The sequence below is a fragment of the Silurus meridionalis genome, chromosome 1, assembly GCF_014805685.1.
Source record: "Silurus meridionalis isolate SWU-2019-XX chromosome 1, ASM1480568v1, whole genome shotgun sequence".
Taxonomy (NCBI): Eukaryota; Metazoa; Chordata; class Actinopteri; order Siluriformes; family Siluridae; genus Silurus; species Silurus meridionalis.
Genome location: NC_060884.1, coordinates 3,183,227 through 3,203,354, shown reverse-complemented (window position 1 = coordinate 3,203,354; position 20,128 = coordinate 3,183,227). Strand labels below are relative to the sequence as shown.

At 37.2% G+C, this 20,128-nt stretch overlaps 3 protein-coding genes across 4 annotated transcripts; all 3 read left to right on the top strand.

Moving 5' to 3' along the window:
- The first annotated feature begins 1,132 nt into the window (after window positions 1-1,132).
- vps16 (VPS16 core subunit of CORVET and HOPS complexes) lies at window positions 1,133-9,736 on the top strand. The gene is made up of 22 exons (XM_046847725.1): window positions 1,133-1,333; window positions 2,181-2,269; window positions 2,961-3,052; window positions 3,142-3,270; window positions 3,422-3,566; window positions 3,653-3,768; window positions 3,866-3,988; window positions 4,360-4,415; window positions 4,744-4,928; window positions 5,049-5,125; window positions 5,636-5,767; window positions 5,968-6,131; window positions 6,458-6,566; window positions 6,828-6,962; window positions 7,068-7,176; window positions 7,416-7,513; window positions 7,593-7,697; window positions 7,787-7,864; window positions 8,111-8,280; window positions 8,864-8,960; window positions 9,042-9,145; window positions 9,230-9,736. Exons 1-22 carry the CDS (start codon window positions 1,284-1,286, stop codon window positions 9,372-9,374), a joined length of 2,508 nt encoding a protein of 835 aa, XP_046703681.1. The 5' UTR covers window positions 1,133-1,283; the 3' UTR covers window positions 9,375-9,736.
- Window positions 9,737-10,494: 758 nt separating this feature from the next.
- Window positions 10,495-14,587, top strand: rgn (regucalcin). Of its 2 annotated transcripts, none has more exons than XM_046876624.1 (7): window positions 10,495-10,609; window positions 11,255-11,419; window positions 11,803-11,985; window positions 12,595-12,810; window positions 13,743-13,874; window positions 13,957-14,111; window positions 14,384-14,587. In XM_046876624.1, the coding sequence occupies exons 2-7, from the start codon at window positions 11,257-11,259 to the stop codon at window positions 14,432-14,434; spliced, it is 900 nt and encodes a 299-aa protein (XP_046732580.1). In that variant the 5' UTR covers window positions 10,495-10,609; window positions 11,255-11,256; the 3' UTR covers window positions 14,435-14,587. The 2 variants fall into 2 exon arrangements, with proteins under 2 accessions (XP_046732580.1, XP_046732491.1); XM_046876535.1 differs by having other exon boundaries at window positions 11,252-11,419.
- A 735-nt stretch (window positions 14,588-15,322) lies between these two features.
- On the top strand, window positions 15,323-18,330 carry LOC124402925 (PI-PLC X domain-containing protein 1-like). Its single transcript, XM_046876407.1, has 6 exons — window positions 15,323-15,676; window positions 15,761-15,897; window positions 16,430-16,558; window positions 17,041-17,196; window positions 17,274-17,454; window positions 17,714-18,330. Exons 1-6 carry the CDS (start codon window positions 15,595-15,597, stop codon window positions 17,992-17,994), a joined length of 966 nt encoding a protein of 321 aa, XP_046732363.1. The 5' UTR covers window positions 15,323-15,594; the 3' UTR covers window positions 17,995-18,330.
- Window positions 18,331-20,128: the final 1,798 nt, after the last annotated feature.

Genomic DNA, 20,128 nt, shown 5'->3' with positions numbered 1-20,128 from the left:
ATTTTTCAAAAAATTTTTTTTTTTTGACCGTCGAATCTCCGAAATGTCATTAGTCGAGTGGTCGTAGGTCACGTTTTGACTGTACATTTACTCGGTTACTGTCCACCACTAATAACTGATTCAAAAGGGAATCCATCCTCAACTGGGTGACACCAAATGTGCATTTATTACAGTTCCATAATGAGGTGTACTGTTCTGTGATTGGTCCTCAAATGCTGTGCATACAAATTTCATTCCCAAGCCATTGTAGCAGGCGATTAATATCAATTACAGTCCAAATCCATCCTCATGGTTCTTGAGCTGCTCAGTATCTTCATGTAGATAACTGGGATCTCTACAGAGAGCAGCTGCTCTACTATGTAAGACCACTCAGATAAGGGAAATCAGATAAAATAGTACATAATGGACAGAAGAGTGGGCCATTAGGGTTTATCTTATACTATTATTTTATGCATTTTATTTTATGTATCTTTTATTTTTTTTTGTTTGTTTATCTATTTATTATATTTCAATGCCACCATATTTTCCATTTTACCATCCATTTCCTAAGTTTATATAAAATCATTATATTTAAAATCATTTAGAAATGATTAAAGATTAAGAAGCCTACTTATTTTAATAGTATAATGTATTATTATTATTTTTTACTTAAAAAAAATCCTTGTGGAAATAAAAACACACATCAGACGCACAGATGTCTGTCAGACATCCCAGTTTTTTTAATGAACATATAACTAATTCTTTCCAAAATAATCCTAGGGAAGAAAATATTACAATAATTGCAGAACTATTTTTAGTTTATAAAACGTACAGGTATGTAAAACTTAAATTTAAGACATTCAGCTGGATAAATATCTTGAACCTCTGTAATGTTGTTTGTATTGTCTTGTATAGTCTGTTTTTGTCTTGTCTTGTCTGTTTTGTCTTGTATAGTCCAAGCTGAATGTATAGTTTTTATTTATGTTTGTACTTTGAGAGTAACTAACAGCTGGAACCAAATTCCTTGTGTGTGTCAACACACTTGGACAATAAACCTGATTCTGATTCTGATTCTGTTGCTGTGTCTCGTTTGATTCCCAACTCCGTCCAGCAGAGGGCGCAGACATGCGCAGTGTTACTGCATGACATCAAATCCCGAATAACAGGCGAAGAAGAAGATGAGGAAAAACATAATGGAGGAGGAAGTCAACAACAAATCCGACAAATAAGCATAATTAAACGCACAAACTGATAAGGAAATCATCCAGAATCATCCAGATCTACTCCGGATTATAAGAAAAAACATGGCTTTTGTCACCGCCAACTGGAATCCTCTTGGGGAGAATTTTTACAGGTAAAATCACACACAGCTGTTTATAGTAGATTATTTATCATTTAAAACAAAATAACCAAATAAGTATCATGAAATGTTAATGCTTTTAAACTCGATCGAACGTGTAAAAGCAAAGCAAATGACTGCTTTGGACAATTACTGCTGAAAATGTGCAGATCATTGGGTAAGTAATGGAACTCTGGGCGGTCATGTGACAGGGGTGGTGACGTCATGATCAGCAGGGAATTGGATTTAAATAAATTGGATCGAATAAATAAATGAGTGGATCAAATCTTTGTCATTGGAAAATTTTTTTTTTTTTTAATTATAATTAATATTCTGTACACAGGTATAATGTGCAAAATGAAAGAAAGTAAAAATCCCCAGCAGCATTTCATTTAATATCTTTATTACGAGGAAATTATTTCGTTATTACCAAAGAATCGTAGCTTGTTATTACGACAAATAAAAAAGTTGAAGTTTATCAGACGATAAAATTATTACGATTATAAATTTGTTAGAAAACATTGTTTATCATTACAGAATGTGTACCAATAATTATTAAAAATATATTTTCCTGTAATAATGGGACGATGCTGCTGATGCAAATGATGATGATGATGATGATGATGCTTCATTGCTGTCATGCAGTAGAATATAAAACATGTTCTTGTATAAACCTGGCATTTACACATATTTCAAATTATTACTATGTAGTGCATCTTATTATTTTGGTGTATTTGTTGTCTTCTTTGATGTTGATTGAATTCTTGTCTATACACATAAAGTCCTTTCTGTTGTGCATGATAAAAGTTCTTCATATTATTTATCTTTGCAATGATTTTAATTTCTTTTGCACAATTAACAGGAAGTTTGAGCTGTATGAGATGGGCTGGAATCTGAAGGATGGTCTCAGAGACTGTTTGATAGCTGCAGCTCCATACGGTGGGCCAATCGGTAAGTTATGGACACTGGAGCTGCTTTTCTTTATTAGATTTTTATTTAATTGACAATTCTTATATTCATTTTTTTATCGTCAACAAATCACGATGAGATTACTGATCCATTTTACATCCTCAAGACAAATCATGTTAGGTCAGCTTTATTGTTTTATGTATGTGTATAATTGTACATCACAGTCTAAGCTCCTTTTGTCTGTAACATTGTTCGTTGATTAATGTTTATTATGTGCAATACTATTTGTGTCTTTATAAGAGCCATAGAGGTTTTTTTACTTCCACCATAGAACACATCAAATCCAAATGAACATTATTTTTATGCTAAATAAAACCTATTAAATTCAAGTTAGCACTCAGACAAGACTCCTGAGCTTTCACAAGCTTCTTGTTATATTATTTGCATTTTGTGTGATATGAATACAATATTATTGGTCAGATAGACATTTATGATGAAAAACTGTTCAAAAAAGCTTTATGTGGGGCAAAAAAAGGCCCCCTTATTTCAATCGACTTATAAATTTATAAATGTTAAAAACATCAATAGCCATGCACCTAAGCAGTTAAGGTTTAAGGGTCCAGCAATGGCAACTTGGTTAGGCTGGGATATGATCTCATGACCTTCCGATCAGAAGTCCAACATCTTAACCACTTCACAATTCTGATGACGACCTGTCTTATATCTGTCTCAGCTCTTCTGAGGGAGCCTCAGCGCCGCTCTCCCAACGCCCGGCCCCAGTTAGAGATCTATTCTTCTTCTGGAGGAACTCTTGCCAGCTTTCCGGTAAATACCACGTGACAAATAATTGGGAAGTGAGATTAAGTGTTTGCAGGAGCAGGTTTGATTAACGTGTTTGTGTTGTGTTTGTGCAGTGGAAGAGTGGTGTGGTGAAACAGCTGGGCTGGACGGTGTGTGACGATCTCCTGTGCATTCAGGAAGATGGCACCGTTCTCATCTACGACCTTTTTGGTGATTTTAAGAGACACTTCAGCATGGGCAATGTAAGATCTGACAAACCACCCTTGTGCTTTGTCTCAGGATGATTTCACACGTATCAGTCCATGTGCCGACGATTAGCCAATGTGTTATTTTTTACGTCGAGGTGAAATTAGAGTGAAAATACATCTAATTTCTAATTCTCTCTGCAACTAGGAGGTGGGACAAAGCCAGGTTGTGGAGGCCAAGGTCTTCCATTCGCCCTATGGAACTGGAGTTGCTATACTAACAGGAGCATCCCGGTTTACGCTGGCAACTAATATTGATGATCTGAAGCTAAAAAGGTTACCTGAGGTACCAGGTGAGCACCCTTTTATTCTTTTTATATTTTATTTCTTTAGCATATCTTAAATCTTGAAAATTATTCTATTAATGGTTATACTCCAGGTCTCCAGGGGGCGCCATCTTGCTGGGCAGTGCTTACCCAAGACAGACAAAGTAAAATCCTGGTGGCAAATGGTGCTGATATTTATATTCTGGATTATGGCGCCTGCACTGCTGTGGTTAGGAGCTGCTACACACATAAACACACTCTCATATCAGTTTATAGTAAATGCAGAAGACAATTTATAAGTGCTGACTTATGTGTGTGTGTTTCAGAGCCCTCCAGGCCTCTCTTCTCAAGCCAACAGTATAGTACACATGTGTGTGTCATTCAGCTATAAGTACCTGGCACTGTTTACTGACTCGGGCCATGTTTGGATGGGTTCCACTAACCTGAGGGTACGTATTGAATATAGTACTCAGCTATATTGCTTAATATACATGCAGAATGTACGACACGTCGCTTGTATTACAGGAAGTAGTCCCCAAAAGAGTATTTGAACCAGAGAGATCTTTTTCACACAAGTGCTATCTGCCCTCTTCCACATACCTGAGCTCACAGACACCCAGGATTGGCTTGCATCTCCGTGAATGACGAGAGAAGGAGTGTGCTATCTGTTAGCCTGTTACAAAGCTAGTCTCTAAATTGTTTCACACCACCTCGTACCTCACAGTCACGCCACCTAGTGAAATAACACACATTTCACCGATTCCTTTGACTTTTTGTTGCTGTAAAGGTCAGAAAACTCACTTAACATTTATACCTGCAGGAAAAACTCAGTGAAGTTGAGACCAAAGTCAGAAATCCACCCAGACAGATGGCATGGTAAGTTAAAAAAAGTTTTTTTATGAAGTGTGTTGGATTTCTATATAATCTGTATATCTAAATATCTGTGGTGGTCTGGGAAAACACTTAAGATGCCACTCTTTAATATTTCGGCAAGCAAAAAAAGTTGGTGTTTGGACAGAAACATGAAGGTTATTTTATCTACATCATCAATTTGCCCTTAACAAATCCAAAACCTTTTCATGATTTGTTTTCAAATGATTTATTACACATGCGATTGACCCCAACAGACACCAGACACCATGTGCATACATTATATGCATATAAATTATATATAATTTTGTTTTCTCGATTTATTTCTCTGAAGGTGTCGCAGGCCTAAAAGTCAGCAGCCCTCAGTGGTGATCATGTGGGATCGGTACTTGCTAGTAGTAGGAGTGTGTAAAGACACCATCCCATACCACCTTGAAGACGACTCCATTCTGGTCCCAGAGCTCGACAGTGTTCGAATCATCAACGCTATTAATCATGAACTTTTGCAGGAGGTGCCAGGTTGAAACACACACACACACACACACACACACACACACACACACACACACACATGCAATTATGCACAGTTTTTGTAATTAGGGTACAAATAATACACATAAATTTTGCCTTGTTTGGTAGATGCCTGTGAAGAAATCTTTAAGATCGCCTCAATGGCTCCTGGAGCACTGCTGCTGGAGGCTCACAAAGAATATGAGGTGGGAGTGTGGTGAATATTAATGGTATTATTATTATTTTATTATTCATGATGTTTTTTTTTTGTGTGTGTGTTTTTTTGATTGATGGAATTATCAGCTATCAGGTTTATCAGTCCTCTGTCATTACGAGAGCGGCCTCTAGAGGCGAATCACTGACAGCACATTATGTTTTTTTTTACGTGCGCTATATTGTAATATTTACAATTGATTAATTATAGATTTATATTTGTTAATTAATATATTTATATTTATTTCGTTTAGCCCAATTTCAGTACTGTGTTTTTTCTTTTGGTAATAAAGTTCAGTACTATTTGTTCTCTTTGTTTTTTATTCAGTATCTATTTAAAAAAACTTTTGGTTGATTAATTGGTTATTGCTAAGTACAATCCAACCTAGCTACCAGTATCAGTAAAATAAGATCGGTCGACCTGTACTTTGTTGCAAACGACAACTTTGTTCAGGATGGAGGTGTAATATGAGAATGTGTAAATATTATGTCTATATGTGTAGAAAGAGAGCCAGAAAGCAGACGACTATCTGAGGGAGATTAAGGATAAGAATTTGTTGGGCGAGGCAGTGAAGCAGTGTGTGGAAGCAGCAGGACATGAGCATGAGGCAGAGACACAAAAAACACTCCTGAGGGTGAGTAATATTATACTGTATGATATGTTATTCCATGTTTAACATGCATAAGCTGTTGATGTCTAGATAAATCCTTTATATATATATATATATATATATATATATATATATATATATATATATATATATATATATATATATATATATACATATATACAAATACACTAATAAATATAATTTTTTCTTCACTCTGTCAACAGGCAGCCTCCTTCGGGAAATGTTTTCTGAGTAACTTTCCTCCCGAGCCGTTTGTCACCATGTGTCGAGACCTGCGAGTGTTAAACGCTGTGAGAGATTACACCGTGGGAATCCCGCTCACACACACTCAGTTCAAACAGATGACTGTTCAAGTGCTCACAGACCGGTGAGACAAAACCTGTTCATAATTGTCAGTGTATTATTATCAATATCACCATTATTATTATTATTATTATTATAAAAGCTTTGTTACACTAGGATGAAAAAGTATCAAATACAACGAGAAAATAAGCAAATAGTTTTTAAAAATACGGATGTACTAAGCTAGCAAACAGGAATGAGAACGAGACGAAAAAAAAGGTCAACCAATAGGATAAATATTGAAACAGTTATTAATAAATATGTTATTGATATCGAAAGTCATTATTCCAATTTTTCTATTTTGATCACTTTCTTCCTCTGTCTTTCCCCCTTCTTTTTTTTCTTTCTTAGATTGGTATATCGCAAGTTGTATCCTCTGGCCATCGAGATCTGTCGCTATCTGAAAACTCCTGAGTACCAGGGTGTGAGTCGTGTGCTCAAACACTGGGCCTGCTGCAAGGTATGCTGTAGAGGCTGAACCACACTAAGGCAGGGGTGACTGTGGCTCCCCTTAACCACCCTTGGTAGCTTCTCAATTTATTTCTATTCCTTTTAACTCACTTATTAGTGTGTTTCCATCACCAGTAAATCACACCGTTAGAAAGGTTATAGAGAGAGCATAAGCTGTTGTAGGAGTGGAATTGATTGAGACAGTTCATGTGTGTGTGTGTTTGTGTGTGTGTGTGTGTGTGTGTGTGTGTGTGTGTGTGTGTGTGTGTAGGTGCAGCAGAAAGAGGAGGCTGATGAGATCATTGCAAAGACCATCAGTTTAAAGCTGGGTGACGCCGCTGGAATCTCCTACTCCGAAATCGCAAATAAAGCCTACGAGTGCGGTCGCACCGAACTCGCCATAAAGGTAAACGCAAACGCGCACAAGGTCGTGTCACTTTGACTTTCTGCATTCGTTCTTTAGTCCTCACTGCTGTTCTTTTTTCCATTTCTCTCTTCTTCAATTTCTCAGCTGCTGGAGTTCGAGCCTCGATCTGGTGAGCAGGTTCCTCTGCTGCTCAGGATGAAGAGGAGCCAGTTAGCACTCAGCAAAGCCATCGAGAGTGGAGATACTGACCTTGGTATACACACACACACACACACACACACACACACACACACACACACACACGAAAAATGTACAGTCATTTTTTTGGTAAAGTTTTCTTCGAAAAGAGGAAGCAATATGGAGTCTCCAGTGCTGATGCTTTGTCAGGGCTATTATGTATTTTCTGCCACTTGAAGGTCTAAAGGCAGAGGACATTGTGTTTTGTGTTTTTTTTTTTTTTTAATAACAAAAGGCTCAATTTTCCTATCACAGTGTATACAGTGGTGACGTACTTAAAGAATGAGATGAACAGAGGAGACTTCTTCATGACCCTTAGGAATCAGCCCGTTGCCCTCAGCCTCTATAGACAGGTACCATTCACGCTTTACCGTGCGTTAGTATTCAACATGGTGTGGATTTCTGCATTTCACTTCCTCATATGTGTTTCAGTTCTGTAAGCATCAGGAACAGGATACGCTGAAGGATCTTTTCAATCAAGATGATGATCACCAGGAATTGGGCAATTTCCACGTGAAAGCCAGTTATAAAGAAAAAGTAGGATTTTAAAAAAGACTATGGGATCTCTGTAAGAGATTTTGGTTCTGCGATTGAATTAATCCAGTGTCTGTGTGTAAATATCACAGAGGCTGGAGGCTCGAATTGCTTCGTTACAAAGTGCTGTAGACGAGTACAACAAGGCCAAGAATGAATTTGCTGCCAAGGTAAGGAATACAGGATGAATACAAGGTGCTACATCAGATAACATAAATGAACAGAAGGAACGGTATACTAACAAAACTAAGTGCACATGTGCACCATTTAGTGCAAAAAAAAAATATATATATATACATATATATATGTGGCATAACGGGGACCATCTGTATTGTTTTATATATCATATACTGTTACATATTTATATCATATACATTATATAATTGGCCTCTTGTTTTGTTGTTGTTGTTGTTTAGGCCACAGAGGAGGAAATGCGTCTGCTGCGTTTCCAGAAGAAGCTGGAGGAGGATAAAGGCGAGTGTCTCCTGGGTTTCTCTCTGCATGACACTCTGTGCACCCTGCTATCTCTGGGTCTCCATAAGCAGGCCGAGCAGCTCTACAAAGACTTCAGAGTGCCTGATAAGAGGTACATGTCTGTTATTGGCAAATAAACATTTAGGTACACATTAATTACCATGTACTTTTGCAGGATAATCGCACAGATGTTTCAATTTCACAGGTGACATATGTATAAATATGTGTGTGTGTGTATATATATATATATATATATATATATATATATATACACATACATTCTGCTATAGCTATTAAAGGAAAGTAATTTCTTTAAGAAATACATTCTCTGTCTAAGTTTGTGGTCCAGCATTATACCAAGATATTTGTAGTTTGTTACTGATTGTATTTGCTCAGTGTTGATTAACACAGGGTGAGTTATGTTTTGTTCCTTCTCTCTAAAATTTACCCATCACCTAACTTAATATTATAGTATAACACTGCCCCTTTATACAAGGATGCCATGTCACGACTTATTCCTCGGCTTTATTCGTGTTCTGAACTCGTGTTCTTTCTGCCTGTAAAAAAATAATTTATGTACTGTTTTATGTTGAGATTATATCAATTGTGTAAAAGATAGATAGATAGAGAGAGAGAGAGAGAGAGAGAGAGAGAGGGTCACATGGATAAGTCACATTAGTGTTGTTTCCTCACAGGTATTGGTGGCTTAAGCTGACAGCGCTTGCTGATAAAGCAGACTGGGAGGAGCTTGAGAAATTTGCCAAAAGCAAGAAATCACCCATTGGCTACATGGTAAAAAAGAGAAACCTAGACTTTGTGTGTGTTGTTGTAAACCGCCCTATGATGTTTGCTGAACTCTGGTCTCATTTACAGCCTTTTGTTGAAGTGTGCGTGAAACGCAACAACAGATTCGAGGCCAAGAAATACGTGTCGAAAGTCACACCGGAGCAGAAGGTCAAAGCCCATCTGGCAGTCGGGTAACGATTTTTCTTAGCAACATTACATGCGTTATTTTTCTTTCAGATTCTCCATTTATTTTGATTGATTGAATTTTATTTCAGCGATTTGGAAGGGGCAGCAGATGCAGCTATTGAAAGGAGGAACGAGGGAGAGATCACCACTGTCCTGTCTCACTGTTCCCCCGGCACAGACCGTGCTCTGGTAGAGCGCCTTAACCGAGCCAAGACCACTGCCACTAAAAAATGAACCAGAAGATCACATGACTTTGCCCATTGCCGAATAGTGATCAGATCAGTGCTCTCCACATGTTTGCTCGCAGTATTGACCAGTAAAAGGGTCTCTGAGCACGTGTGATGAAGTTTCAGTAGAAGAAATTGCACTTAATGAAGCTTCGGAACAGTGAACACGTCCTCGAGCTGTTTTCATTCCATCTGTTATCATTTCTTTTACTGAAACTGCAGTTACTTCATATTCGTACTTAATGCAAATACGACTTATTCCTCGGCTTTATTCGTGTTCTGAACTCGTGTTCTTTCTGCCTGTAAAAAAATAATTCATGTACTGTTTTATGTTTAGACACCTAAATAAACTTAACTCGTGATTCGTTTTTTATGTTTTCCTGCTCATTATTTCAGCATGTAATCATTATAATTAATATTATTTTTATTTTTATTCAAAAATATTTATTGAAAGCTTCTTTTTTTTACATTTTAATTTAAAATATTATCATAATAGGCTGTATATTAACATTTTGGGAGAAAAACCCGGTAGTTCTGTGTGAAAACACATGTAATCAAAATGGCACGATCCTCATATTTAAAGCACCTTTGCAAAGATTTGACTGTGAGCTTGGTAATCGAATTAGACTTCTCCTACCAAAGCATCTAATCTTGACTATTCGGGTCACCCCTAATAAGCAAGAAGATTCTAAATGTTGGAATAGAGTTCATTGATAAATTCATAATGTATATCTCATTTTCACAGTTTTAGGTCCAGACCACAAGGTGCATCTACATGATTGATGATAAAATGCATATAATAACATGAACCAGTTGCATTCACACTTGGATAATCTGGTGTCATGTTCTGGCTTGTTTCTAGTATGTCTATAGTATTCCTGGGATACACTCCAGACTCACAACCCTCACCAGGATTGATCAAGTAAGTAACTCGGTGTGAGTGAATGCCATTTTCCTCACTGATGGCACCCATTAAGGAAGAAAGACTCGCAAGTAGCCAGTACTAATGCAAACCCGTGCTTACCAGATTATTTTTTAAAGGTTTAAGATTTTTTTTGTTAAGATAGATTTCTCTGAAAGAACTATACAGACGCTGATGTTCTCCCATACTGCCGAAAGATGGCGCTCGTCTCACCGCCTCCGCGTCACGAGTTCAAGCGCTCAACGAACTTGTATGGCGCAGTCATACAAACAAACAAGTAGGCAGACAGAGAGACATTTTGTCATCGACTGGGCAACAAGGTACACACTTTTCATTGTTTGATGCAAAAGTCATAAATATTAATCGAGCATAACTTTCTCGACGTTCACGTGGTTAGAGTTTATTATGTGATCGCGGTTTGTTTTGTTTTAAATGGCTTTAGAAAATGAGTGAACTCTGGTGAACTCTTCTTTATTTCATTTGCTTTACCTGTTGTCTTGTTTTTCCTAAATCTTTAAACAACCAACACTTGTACGCCAACATCGGCGACAGCACTGTAAACTTTACAGTAAATGTTTACAATTACATATGTAAAGCTACAGTAATATTTTACACGTTATAAAATAACATCCGGGACATAATCGTTGCAGGATGCACCTTACAACACCTGAGCAAAAATTCAAGGGTCATTTGCAGGGAATCAGGGATTCGAGCACACAACCTTCAGATATGTAACTGGATTCTGCATTGTTGTCAGGGCATATGGGTCAAACCCCAGTACTGACCACTTGCCATTGGTCAATGAGCAAGACCTTTAAACTTCATCTCACTTCATCATCATAAATTATGCATGATATTTAAATAGCATATATTAGCATATGTAAATGTATACTATTTCGCAACACCATCCTGTACATTTGTTTTACTGGTGACCGTGTTCACTTGCTTTTACTCACTTTCAGAAGCTATGGGGTCTGTCAAAGTCGAGTGTGTGGTGAAGGAACAGAATGAGATCGGAGAAGGTCCGGTTTGGGAGGAGAAGGACGCAACGCTTTTGTATGTCGACATCTACGGGCCGAAGATCAGCAGGTGGAACTTGCTGACCAATCAGATAGAGAGTATGCACACAGGTGGGCAGATATCAGTTGAGTTTTACTTAAAAACATTACTACAGTGAAAATCTAAAACATATATATAACTTCATATATGACATTAAACAGCATGAAAGCCAATTTTACAGATCTATCAGCCTGCAGCATAACATAATCATTTCTAAGGGTTGTAAAAAGGGACCTTGTGGTTGTGACTGTAAAACAACTCACGAGGCAGGAAGTAGGTTTCTAATACGCTTGTTCTAAAAACATAATTTTCCACATTATTTGCACTTGTGTAAAAAAAATATTGACCTGCTTATGAAGCTGCTGCCTTATTCCTATTTTATGCAAGTTTTACGAATTGCATCATAAAATCTTGAAATCGCTTATTTTTCATTTGATATTTATTACCGCTACAGAGACGTACGTGGGATGTGTGGTTCCACGCAAGTCAGGAGGGTACGTGATGGGAGAAGGAACACGCTTCGCCGCTGTAGACTGGGAGAAGCGTACAATCACGACCATCGCTAACGTGGACACGGGAAAGAGCAACACCCGCTTTAACGATGGGAAGGTGGATCCGGCCGGCAGGTTTTTCGCAGGTGTCTGTAGTCATTCATTCATCTCCAGTAAACACTTTTTCAGGGTCATGGTCTTGAGAGATGGGAGGAAACCAGAGAACCTGGACGAATCCTGTGCAGACACAGAAAAACAAAACAAAAAAAATAGACATAAATGGAATACATAATAAATATTGACAGAATCCGAAGCACAGTGTTGCCCAATTTCACCATTTTCAAACATATTCAAATGCTTTTTACACAACTTTTGCTAACGAGATGTCGTGAAATAGGCCTCCACACAATTTCTTTGTAGTGAAGATTCGTGGAAAAAGGTTGCGACGTGAAAATGTGGCTTTTCGTGCCCAATATAGTATATGTACGTGACAATCTGCTGGACGCATGAGGGCTCTGTTGAAAGAACGTTTAAGTACCGTACCCTTTTCACATACTCGAATAAGTGCACCATGTCACATTTCAGATCATACAACAAACTATTATTCTACCCTCTTAACACAAGTACACGTTGCCCCTTACTGCACTCAAAATTACCTATCACACACTTAATGTAAAGTGTACTCCAGCTTGCTGTTTGTTCAATCTCACGCTAAATTAAGTGCACACTCCGGCGTGCCATTTCCTGTTACTCAGGCACCATGGCGGTTGAGGTGCGGCCGACTGAGCTGGAGAGGAAACAGGGCTCGCTGTACAGCCTGCACCCCGACCACTCCGTCCTCACACACTTCGATCAGGTGGACCTCTCCAACGGGTTGGACTGGTCTCCTGATCATCGCTTCTTCTACTACGTGGACAGTCTGATGTACATGGTGGAGGCTTTTGATTATGATATACACACTGGACAATTAGGTGAGTTAGAAGTGGGGACGTATAGCAAGACATTAGGATTAGGATTGGGTGAGAATGCTTTTTGTATACAAAAAAATGTATAGATATGAAGAAAAAGGTCTTCAGATTAGCTGAGGTGCAACATACCTTATTCAGGGACAAACAGTGAAAGAAAACAATCCTTTAAATGAATAATCATACAGCTGGCAAAAGGTAGTCCATATAATACACAATTAAAAGTAATTTTATTTTTTTTTTAGATTGAAGTTTATTGTCCTTATCTTGGACACCATAATACTGGTTCTAACTGTCACTTTTTTTTTACTAAATTATGGATATATAATAATAATAATAATTATTATTATTATTAATATTAATAATAATAATATTTATTATTAATAATATTTACTATTAATAATAATAATGATTATTATTAACAATAATAATATTTATTATTATTAATAATAATATTTATTATTATTATTAATAATAATAATAATATTTATCATCATTTATAATAATAATTATTATTATTAATGATGATAATAATAATAATAATATTTATCATCATTAATAATAATTATTATTATTAATGATGATAATAATAATAATAATTATTATTATTATTGATGATTATTATTAGCAATAATAATCATCAATAATAATAATAATAATTGTTATAATTATTAATTATTATTATTATTATTAATGAACAGAATTAATATTCATTCAATAATAATATGAATTTCATTCATAATAATAATAATAACAATTATTATTATTATTATTATTATTATTAGGATGTTTACATCAGCAAATGCAAATTCCTTCATCCTGACTTTTCCAGAAATGTATATAAAATTTGCAAAACATTCTAAAAGCTTACAGTATGTGTGTGTGTGTGTGTGTGTGTGTGTGTGTGTGTGTGTGTGTGTGTGTGTGTTGGTCCAAAGCTAATCGCAGACCGGTGTACAGACTTGAGAAAGACGAAGGCATCCCTGACGGCTTATGCATTGACGCAGAAGGTAAAATATGGCTGGCCTGCTACAACGGAGGACGAGTGCTGCGCATCGACCCTCAGACGGGTGTGTATACATCAATAACGACCGTTTCTGATATGCCACTGCTGCACTTTTGAGGTCTTCTCAAACATATTCCTGGTTGTAGGGACCAGACTGCAGACAGTGAAGCTTCCCGTGGAGAAAATCACCTCCTGCTGCTTCGGAGGGAAAGACTACACTGATCTGTACGTCACCTCTGCTTATAAAGGCATGGACGAAGAATCACTCTCCAAACAGCCACAAGCTGGGTGCATTTTTAGGGTATGGGTCATGCTTTTGTGGGAGTTGCTGTTCCTCAGAAACCTTGATATGATACATACATTTATTTAAAGACTCCAATTCCTGTTTTTTCCACTTTCTGTATAATAATGCGTCCATCATGCTTTTTAAATCCTTGCCTTGAAATAAAGCCAATGCGTATAACAGTGTATAACATACATTTTAAAGTAGCGATGGAAGAATATTTGGTTATTAATGTACATGTGTTATAGTTTTTAATATAAGTTTTGTTTTTGATGTTTTTTTTGTTTCAGGTCACTGGTTTAGGAGTAAAGGGAATTCCTCCATATTCATTCTCTGGCTGAAAACTCCAGAACATCTCTGGATTTATACGAGGACTGTACTAATAATTACATATTGATCTACTAACGATCTGAAATCATGAGGTTTTATTGTTCAACGAGAACGTAATATCCAACGTCGTCACATTTCTGTTGAATAAAACCTTCGTGAATGAATCAGAAAAGAAAACGTACACAAATACAGAATTAATTTGTAAACAATAATAATATATTTAGTGAATGTATTGATCATTCACAAGCTTTATAGTAGTTTGTTCTCATGGCTAAAAAAAAATTGGTTATCAGAATTAATATGTGAAATCATAGATGTTTAAATGACTAATATAATATAATCACAATCACAATATAAAAAATATAATCACAATTTTCATCAGTCATACATCTTAAGTAAGATTTTTTTTTTGGGGGCTGGAATAATGATGATGATGATGATGATGATAAAAGGAAATGTAACACCAGTGTACACGTTAGGAATCATTGGCTATTTCGGGTCCACCTACAAGCATGATTTGAGGAGATGGTAGGAAACAGAAGAACCCAGAGGAAATCATGAACCATCAGGAAAACATGCCCAGAGTCTATACCAAATTCAGGAACTATTTTTAGTTCTGTGAGGCTGGACCCCTCAGAACCACCATGTCTTTTACATTTTTGAGTGAAATAACACATGATCTCTCTTTCTTTTTGACCCTTTCTACCATCTCTGAGCTTCTTCATGCTGGAGATGTTGCAACAGGACTCAATAAAAACAAGATCCTAGTGTTTTCGTCTTTTTTTTGTGCCTCGTGCGAGTATTTACCGCATCATTTAGGACGATTTTATCTTACTCGAGGTTGCTTTAGTTAAAATTTAGTCATTTATGGAATATAAAAGCAGATGAATACACTTTTTTTTTCTGTAGATCACCCAATCAAACACAAGCTTTAGACTCAAACTTCTGCAGTGTGTGTTCGAGGAAGTAAAAGTTCATGTGACCGCTGCTGTTTTTGCTTCCTTCATCCGGGTATCTCACACACACACACACACACACACACACACACACACACACACACACACTTTCGGAAGGAAACATTTCATCAAAGTGTCTCCTTGACAATGCAAACCTCAGCCTCTGATTTATTCAAACGTTATTTGATAAGTGAATTGATACTTGGAGGTTCCAGATGGGTTCCAGATGTGCAGACTGGATGTCTCAACTTCCTCTTGAGCTTATCGATGTTCCTCTGTGTGATCTTGCGATACCCGGTATGGGACACATCATCATGATCCATCATAATCCTGGGAATTAATTGTTCACTGGTTTTCGAACATAAACATGTTTTCTTGCAGGTAGTCACGATACCATGACCTACTGTCTGGACCAGCACAGCCCAGTCCTGCTTTCAGAACCACGGATACTGACCTTACTGGACCAGATGGTACCCTGTATCATCCGGCCATGTATAAAGAAGTGGGCAACCACTCAGGTAACGTGTTAAGGTAATAAAAACACTGGGATTGTGTACATGTATAATTAATTATACATTACTGGACCTTAAGGACAAAGTTTGACTCTAAGAGCTGATTTATTTAAACACCGTGTAAGACACACTAAATGGACAGAACTTGGTGGACACCTGTGTCATCCTTCAACAGCACAAAAGTGTTTATTGGGATTGAGAAGGTGCAGGACTATAGTTTCTCCACTCCAATGTTCACACACCATGACGTCATGGAGTTTGATTTGTGTGTAGAAGCATTGTCATGCTAGAACATTGAACCACTAAATTCCAAATTGTAAAATTAGTATATTAGATAGAAAACACACCTCCTTTATGCAATACTGTTACTTCGTAGAAACACATTGTGGAAGAACCACATGTGGGTGTGAAGATTAGATGCCCACACACTTTTATCAGAGCAGTTTAGTGTATATATTAAACATGCAAAAGATGGTATCACCTCAACGACAATAAAAACAAAAGAGCACTTTCTCTTCTGGGTTTTTTTTTCTTTCAGGAGATGTCAGTTTCCAGTCAGCTGGAGTCAGGAATCCGATTTCTCGACCTTCGGATCGCTCACAAGAAAAAAGATTCAAACTGGACTTTTTATTTTGCGCATGGATTATACTCTCTACTTAGTGTGAAGGTGAATCTCACCCAGATACAGTGTATACAGTGTATGGTACTGTACCTCAACAATGAGAACAGAGAATGATCAAATCTGATTGGCCAGAAGGTGTAGATTCATGTATTATAAAAGCCTGTAGCTCTGATTGAAAGGGAAATTGTATATTTGGATCAATCACGTTTTTTCTGAGATTCTTGGTCTCAGTGTTTTGTTACTAAACGGTAGTGTAAAAAGCGACACTTTATATTTTTAGGATTGAGGAGTTTGTGTTTTATTACAACAAGCTGCATTATGGTGTATAGTCACTGCTTGCAGCTGTAACCTAAAGATAACATGAACCAACATGTTTAGCTGACGTTCCACAACATGAACCAGAAATGAACGAAAAGTTGCCATTTTTCTCGTTTCATTAATTATATCATTTATATCATTATATTATACAGTCACAGAATACTTTATGCTTCATACCCAAATCCCTGACGCATTGTATTTTTTTGCAGGAGGTGCTCAGTGATGTTATGGACTGGTTAGAGCGTCACGCTAACGAAGTCGTGATCATTGCTCTGTCTGCTTTCGATGATATGAACCCTGTACAGCACAGCGACCTCATTGATTTTTTGATACAACTCTTTGGCAATAAACTCTGTCCGAAATCAGTAAGCAGCTGCTTATTCTAAAAAATAAAGTACTAAAATGTGTCAATTTCCTCACTTAGTGGTGTGTTGTGTCTTAGGAAATGCCTTCTCTGAGAACATGCTGGACTCATGGTTATCAGGTGATTCTTTCCTACGCTGATCCATCTGGGACTGAGCACAAGGAACTTTGGCCACAGTGGGATTACTGGTGGGCCAATGAGTCAGACCCGAACCTAGTCATTTCCTATCTGGAGCAAAAGAAGACGATAGGAAGACCAGGTAAGAGATTTTTTTCATGTTTATTTGATATAAATCTGAATTAAAGCACCGCATCCGATATGCATTCGGAAAAGCAGGTAGTAACACAAAGTTGCTCTATATAGCTATAGCTTACATTTGTCCCAAAACTTTTGCACTTATAATGTAAAATATGATGCAGTAACTGTTGCTATTTTGTAAATATAATTTTTTTGTCTATAAGCCTCGACTTTACTAAAAGTGTGCATTCTAAACGCGTCTTGTCATGTCTTATGTGCAGACGGTTTCTTCATGGCTGGTCTAAACCTCACTGAGGACACCAGGTACGTCCTCACTCATCTCACACAGTCTATGAAGAGCATGACGCTCCACGCTTACACTGTGCTAATGGACTGGGTCAGAAAGCAGCACCCCGGCTCCCGGAAAACATGCCTCAATATCATCTGCGCAGACTTTGTCGGGATTTCAAGAAACGAGTTCTGTGAGGTTGTTATCGGACTCAATACCGATCGCAGAATAGTGAAAGATGGAGAGGGAGAGAACAACAGTGTTTTCACATAAATATTTTGTCCTTTAGGGTTTAGTGCTTTCTGAAAATACCGGTTCGGGTTTACAGCTTAGTGTTTATATACGTGGTTGACGTTGTTAAGCCAAAAAATAATAATGATCTGGACATTTTAATAGATCTCTTATAAAAGATGTCTGAATATTTCAATTCAATGCAGTGAGGGTCAAATGGTATGACCTGGAGGTGAAATGTAAATCACTTTTCCATCTGAATATATTTGACAGGTTTGGATGGTTTTATGATATAATTCACTCAAGGAACGTGCCAGTTTAAGGAAATAAAACCTGTGTTGAGGTAAATCTCTTTTGTAATAAAATCATAAATTCAGATTTTTTTTTTGATGAACATTTCTTTCTTGATAATCCTATTTGCTTTTTTTTTTTTTTTTATGAGGAGTTTATTATTCTTTTGTTTAGTTCATCCTATGGACTAAATTCTAGTCAAGATGTTTAAAGTGTGCGATTTCATATATGTGTCAAAATGCAAATTAGATGGGTTGAATGTTTGCTGAAATATTAATAGCGAGTTTATATACATTAAGAGCTCCATTTCTAATTTAAATGTTCTGTATTAGATTTTCCATGTCCAGCATTTGACCATTTAAAATCTCCAAGTCTTTTACATCTCCTGTTCCACCAGTCACATTCCTCTACACGTGTTGTTATAAATGAATCACATTTAAGGCACTGCAAGTCTGGAAACCAAGAGGCCATGATAAACATTTTCACACTGGTTTTCTATTGATTAGTGTTTTTAGCCCTTTCTTGGGCATGATTTTCTTGCTGTATATTAAACTCTAGAAGTTTCTAGACGCATCCTGACCCAAGCTACACTCGATTTTTCAAGCTGGATTCAAGACTTTCTCTCTCCCACTTTATCTCATATATTCCTATCTCTTCCTAATAAATAGATGATTTAGGGATTCGCAGGCAGCCAGTTGAGCCTGTGTATGTGCTGCTCCGACTGCATTAAGCTTAGAGCCACAAAGAAGACAGATGGCTGAGGAGAGCCGGGGGGATCTCATTACACGATCTTATTAAGACGCTCCAGAGACAAGCAGGTAGAGACCAAGCCAGAGTTAGCAAGCTAGAGTTTCCCACCTCTTCCTGCTTGCAATTCTTATATATAGAAAGCCTGGAATTTTTGAATGATCACAGAGAAATAGGAAGAGCCGGATGAGCTTTTCACAGAGTGGCCTGCTTAAGAAGGAGAGCAGAAGATCACAGACGATGAGGATGAGGAAAAGGAGAATGAGAGAAAAAGCAAGTTGGGTCTCCCCAGGCCATGTGTTTCTCTGGCCAATCACAGAGCTTCTCTTCCATGTTCTGTTAGTAGCAATATCTCAGGTCTCTCAGAGACCTGCACATGGCCACCATGGCTCCGAGCCTAGTCGTCATTAGGAACCAGCTCCAAGGTGATGATACTTGGTCTCAGCACAACCAAGACAAGAATGAGGCGAATGAACCTAAAAGTGTCAGCCACCCAAAACTTACCTCATGCCCCAGAAACACGAGGACGCTTCAGGGGTCACAACATTTTATCGCTAGTTAGTCATCTGTGTGTATGAAACAGAGGAGCTTGTTAAAGATTAATTTTTCTTGTAGCAGGTCGAAAGTATGAAAAGTGATCAGTTATTGTGAGACGTGAAAATTGATCTTAATGAATCTTGCTGCTGTAAACATATTTAAAGAACAACAGATCATATGGGTCTAAAAATGCAGTGCAGGGTAATGTGTTGTTTATTAGAAGCTAGAATAATATATTGAGCTGTTTCACCAACAGTCAAAGAAAAACAATTAAGTTCCTAATTAAGAATTTCACTCAAGTATGTTGTTCTTTTAACCCACTGGAAAACAAGGAACTCCCTTCATTAAGCTCTACAGGTGTTCTACTGATGGAAAATATGTATGTAGTGTTTTTCTATATGCGAAATATAGGAGTGTAAACTTGACCAGCTTTTGGAAGATCTATTGAGTGTGTGTGTGTGTGTGTGTGTGTGTGTGTGTGTGTGTGTGTGTTAGTGTCTGTTGCATAATTGTATAGATGATAAATTTGAAGTGTATTTTATTGTGTACAAGGGAGCATATAAAGATACAAATACAAATAATACAAATAATATTCAGATAT

Coding starts and splice junctions, on each gene's coding strand:
- vps16 (XM_046847725.1), top strand. CDS start 1,284: ATGGCTTTTGTCACCGCCAACTGGAATCCTCTTGGGGAGAATTTTTAC. Junction 3,053..3,141: donor GAACTCTTGCCAGCTTTCCG/GTAAATACCACG, acceptor GTGTTTGTGCAG/TGGAAGAGTGGTGTGGTGAA. Junction 6,567..6,827: donor AACACTGGGCCTGCTGCAAG/GTATGCTGTAGA, acceptor GTGTGTGTGTAG/GTGCAGCAGAAAGAGGAGGC.
- rgn (XM_046876624.1), top strand. CDS start 11,257: ATGGGGTCTGTCAAAGTCGAGTGTGTGGTGAAGGAACAGAATGAGATC. Junction 11,986..12,594: donor GGCCGGCAGGTTTTTCGCAG/GTGTCTGTAGTC, acceptor CCTGTTACTCAG/GCACCATGGCGGTTGAGGTG. Junction 12,811..13,742: donor TATACACACTGGACAATTAG/GTGAGTTAGAAG, acceptor GTTGGTCCAAAG/CTAATCGCAGACCGGTGTAC.
- LOC124402925 (XM_046876407.1), top strand. CDS start 15,595: ATGGGTTCCAGATGTGCAGACTGGATGTCTCAACTTCCTCTTGAGCTT. Junction 17,197..17,273: donor ATAAACTCTGTCCGAAATCA/GTAAGCAGCTGC, acceptor GTTGTGTCTTAG/GAAATGCCTTCTCTGAGAAC. Junction 17,455..17,713: donor GAAGACGATAGGAAGACCAG/GTAAGAGATTTT, acceptor TCTTATGTGCAG/ACGGTTTCTTCATGGCTGGT.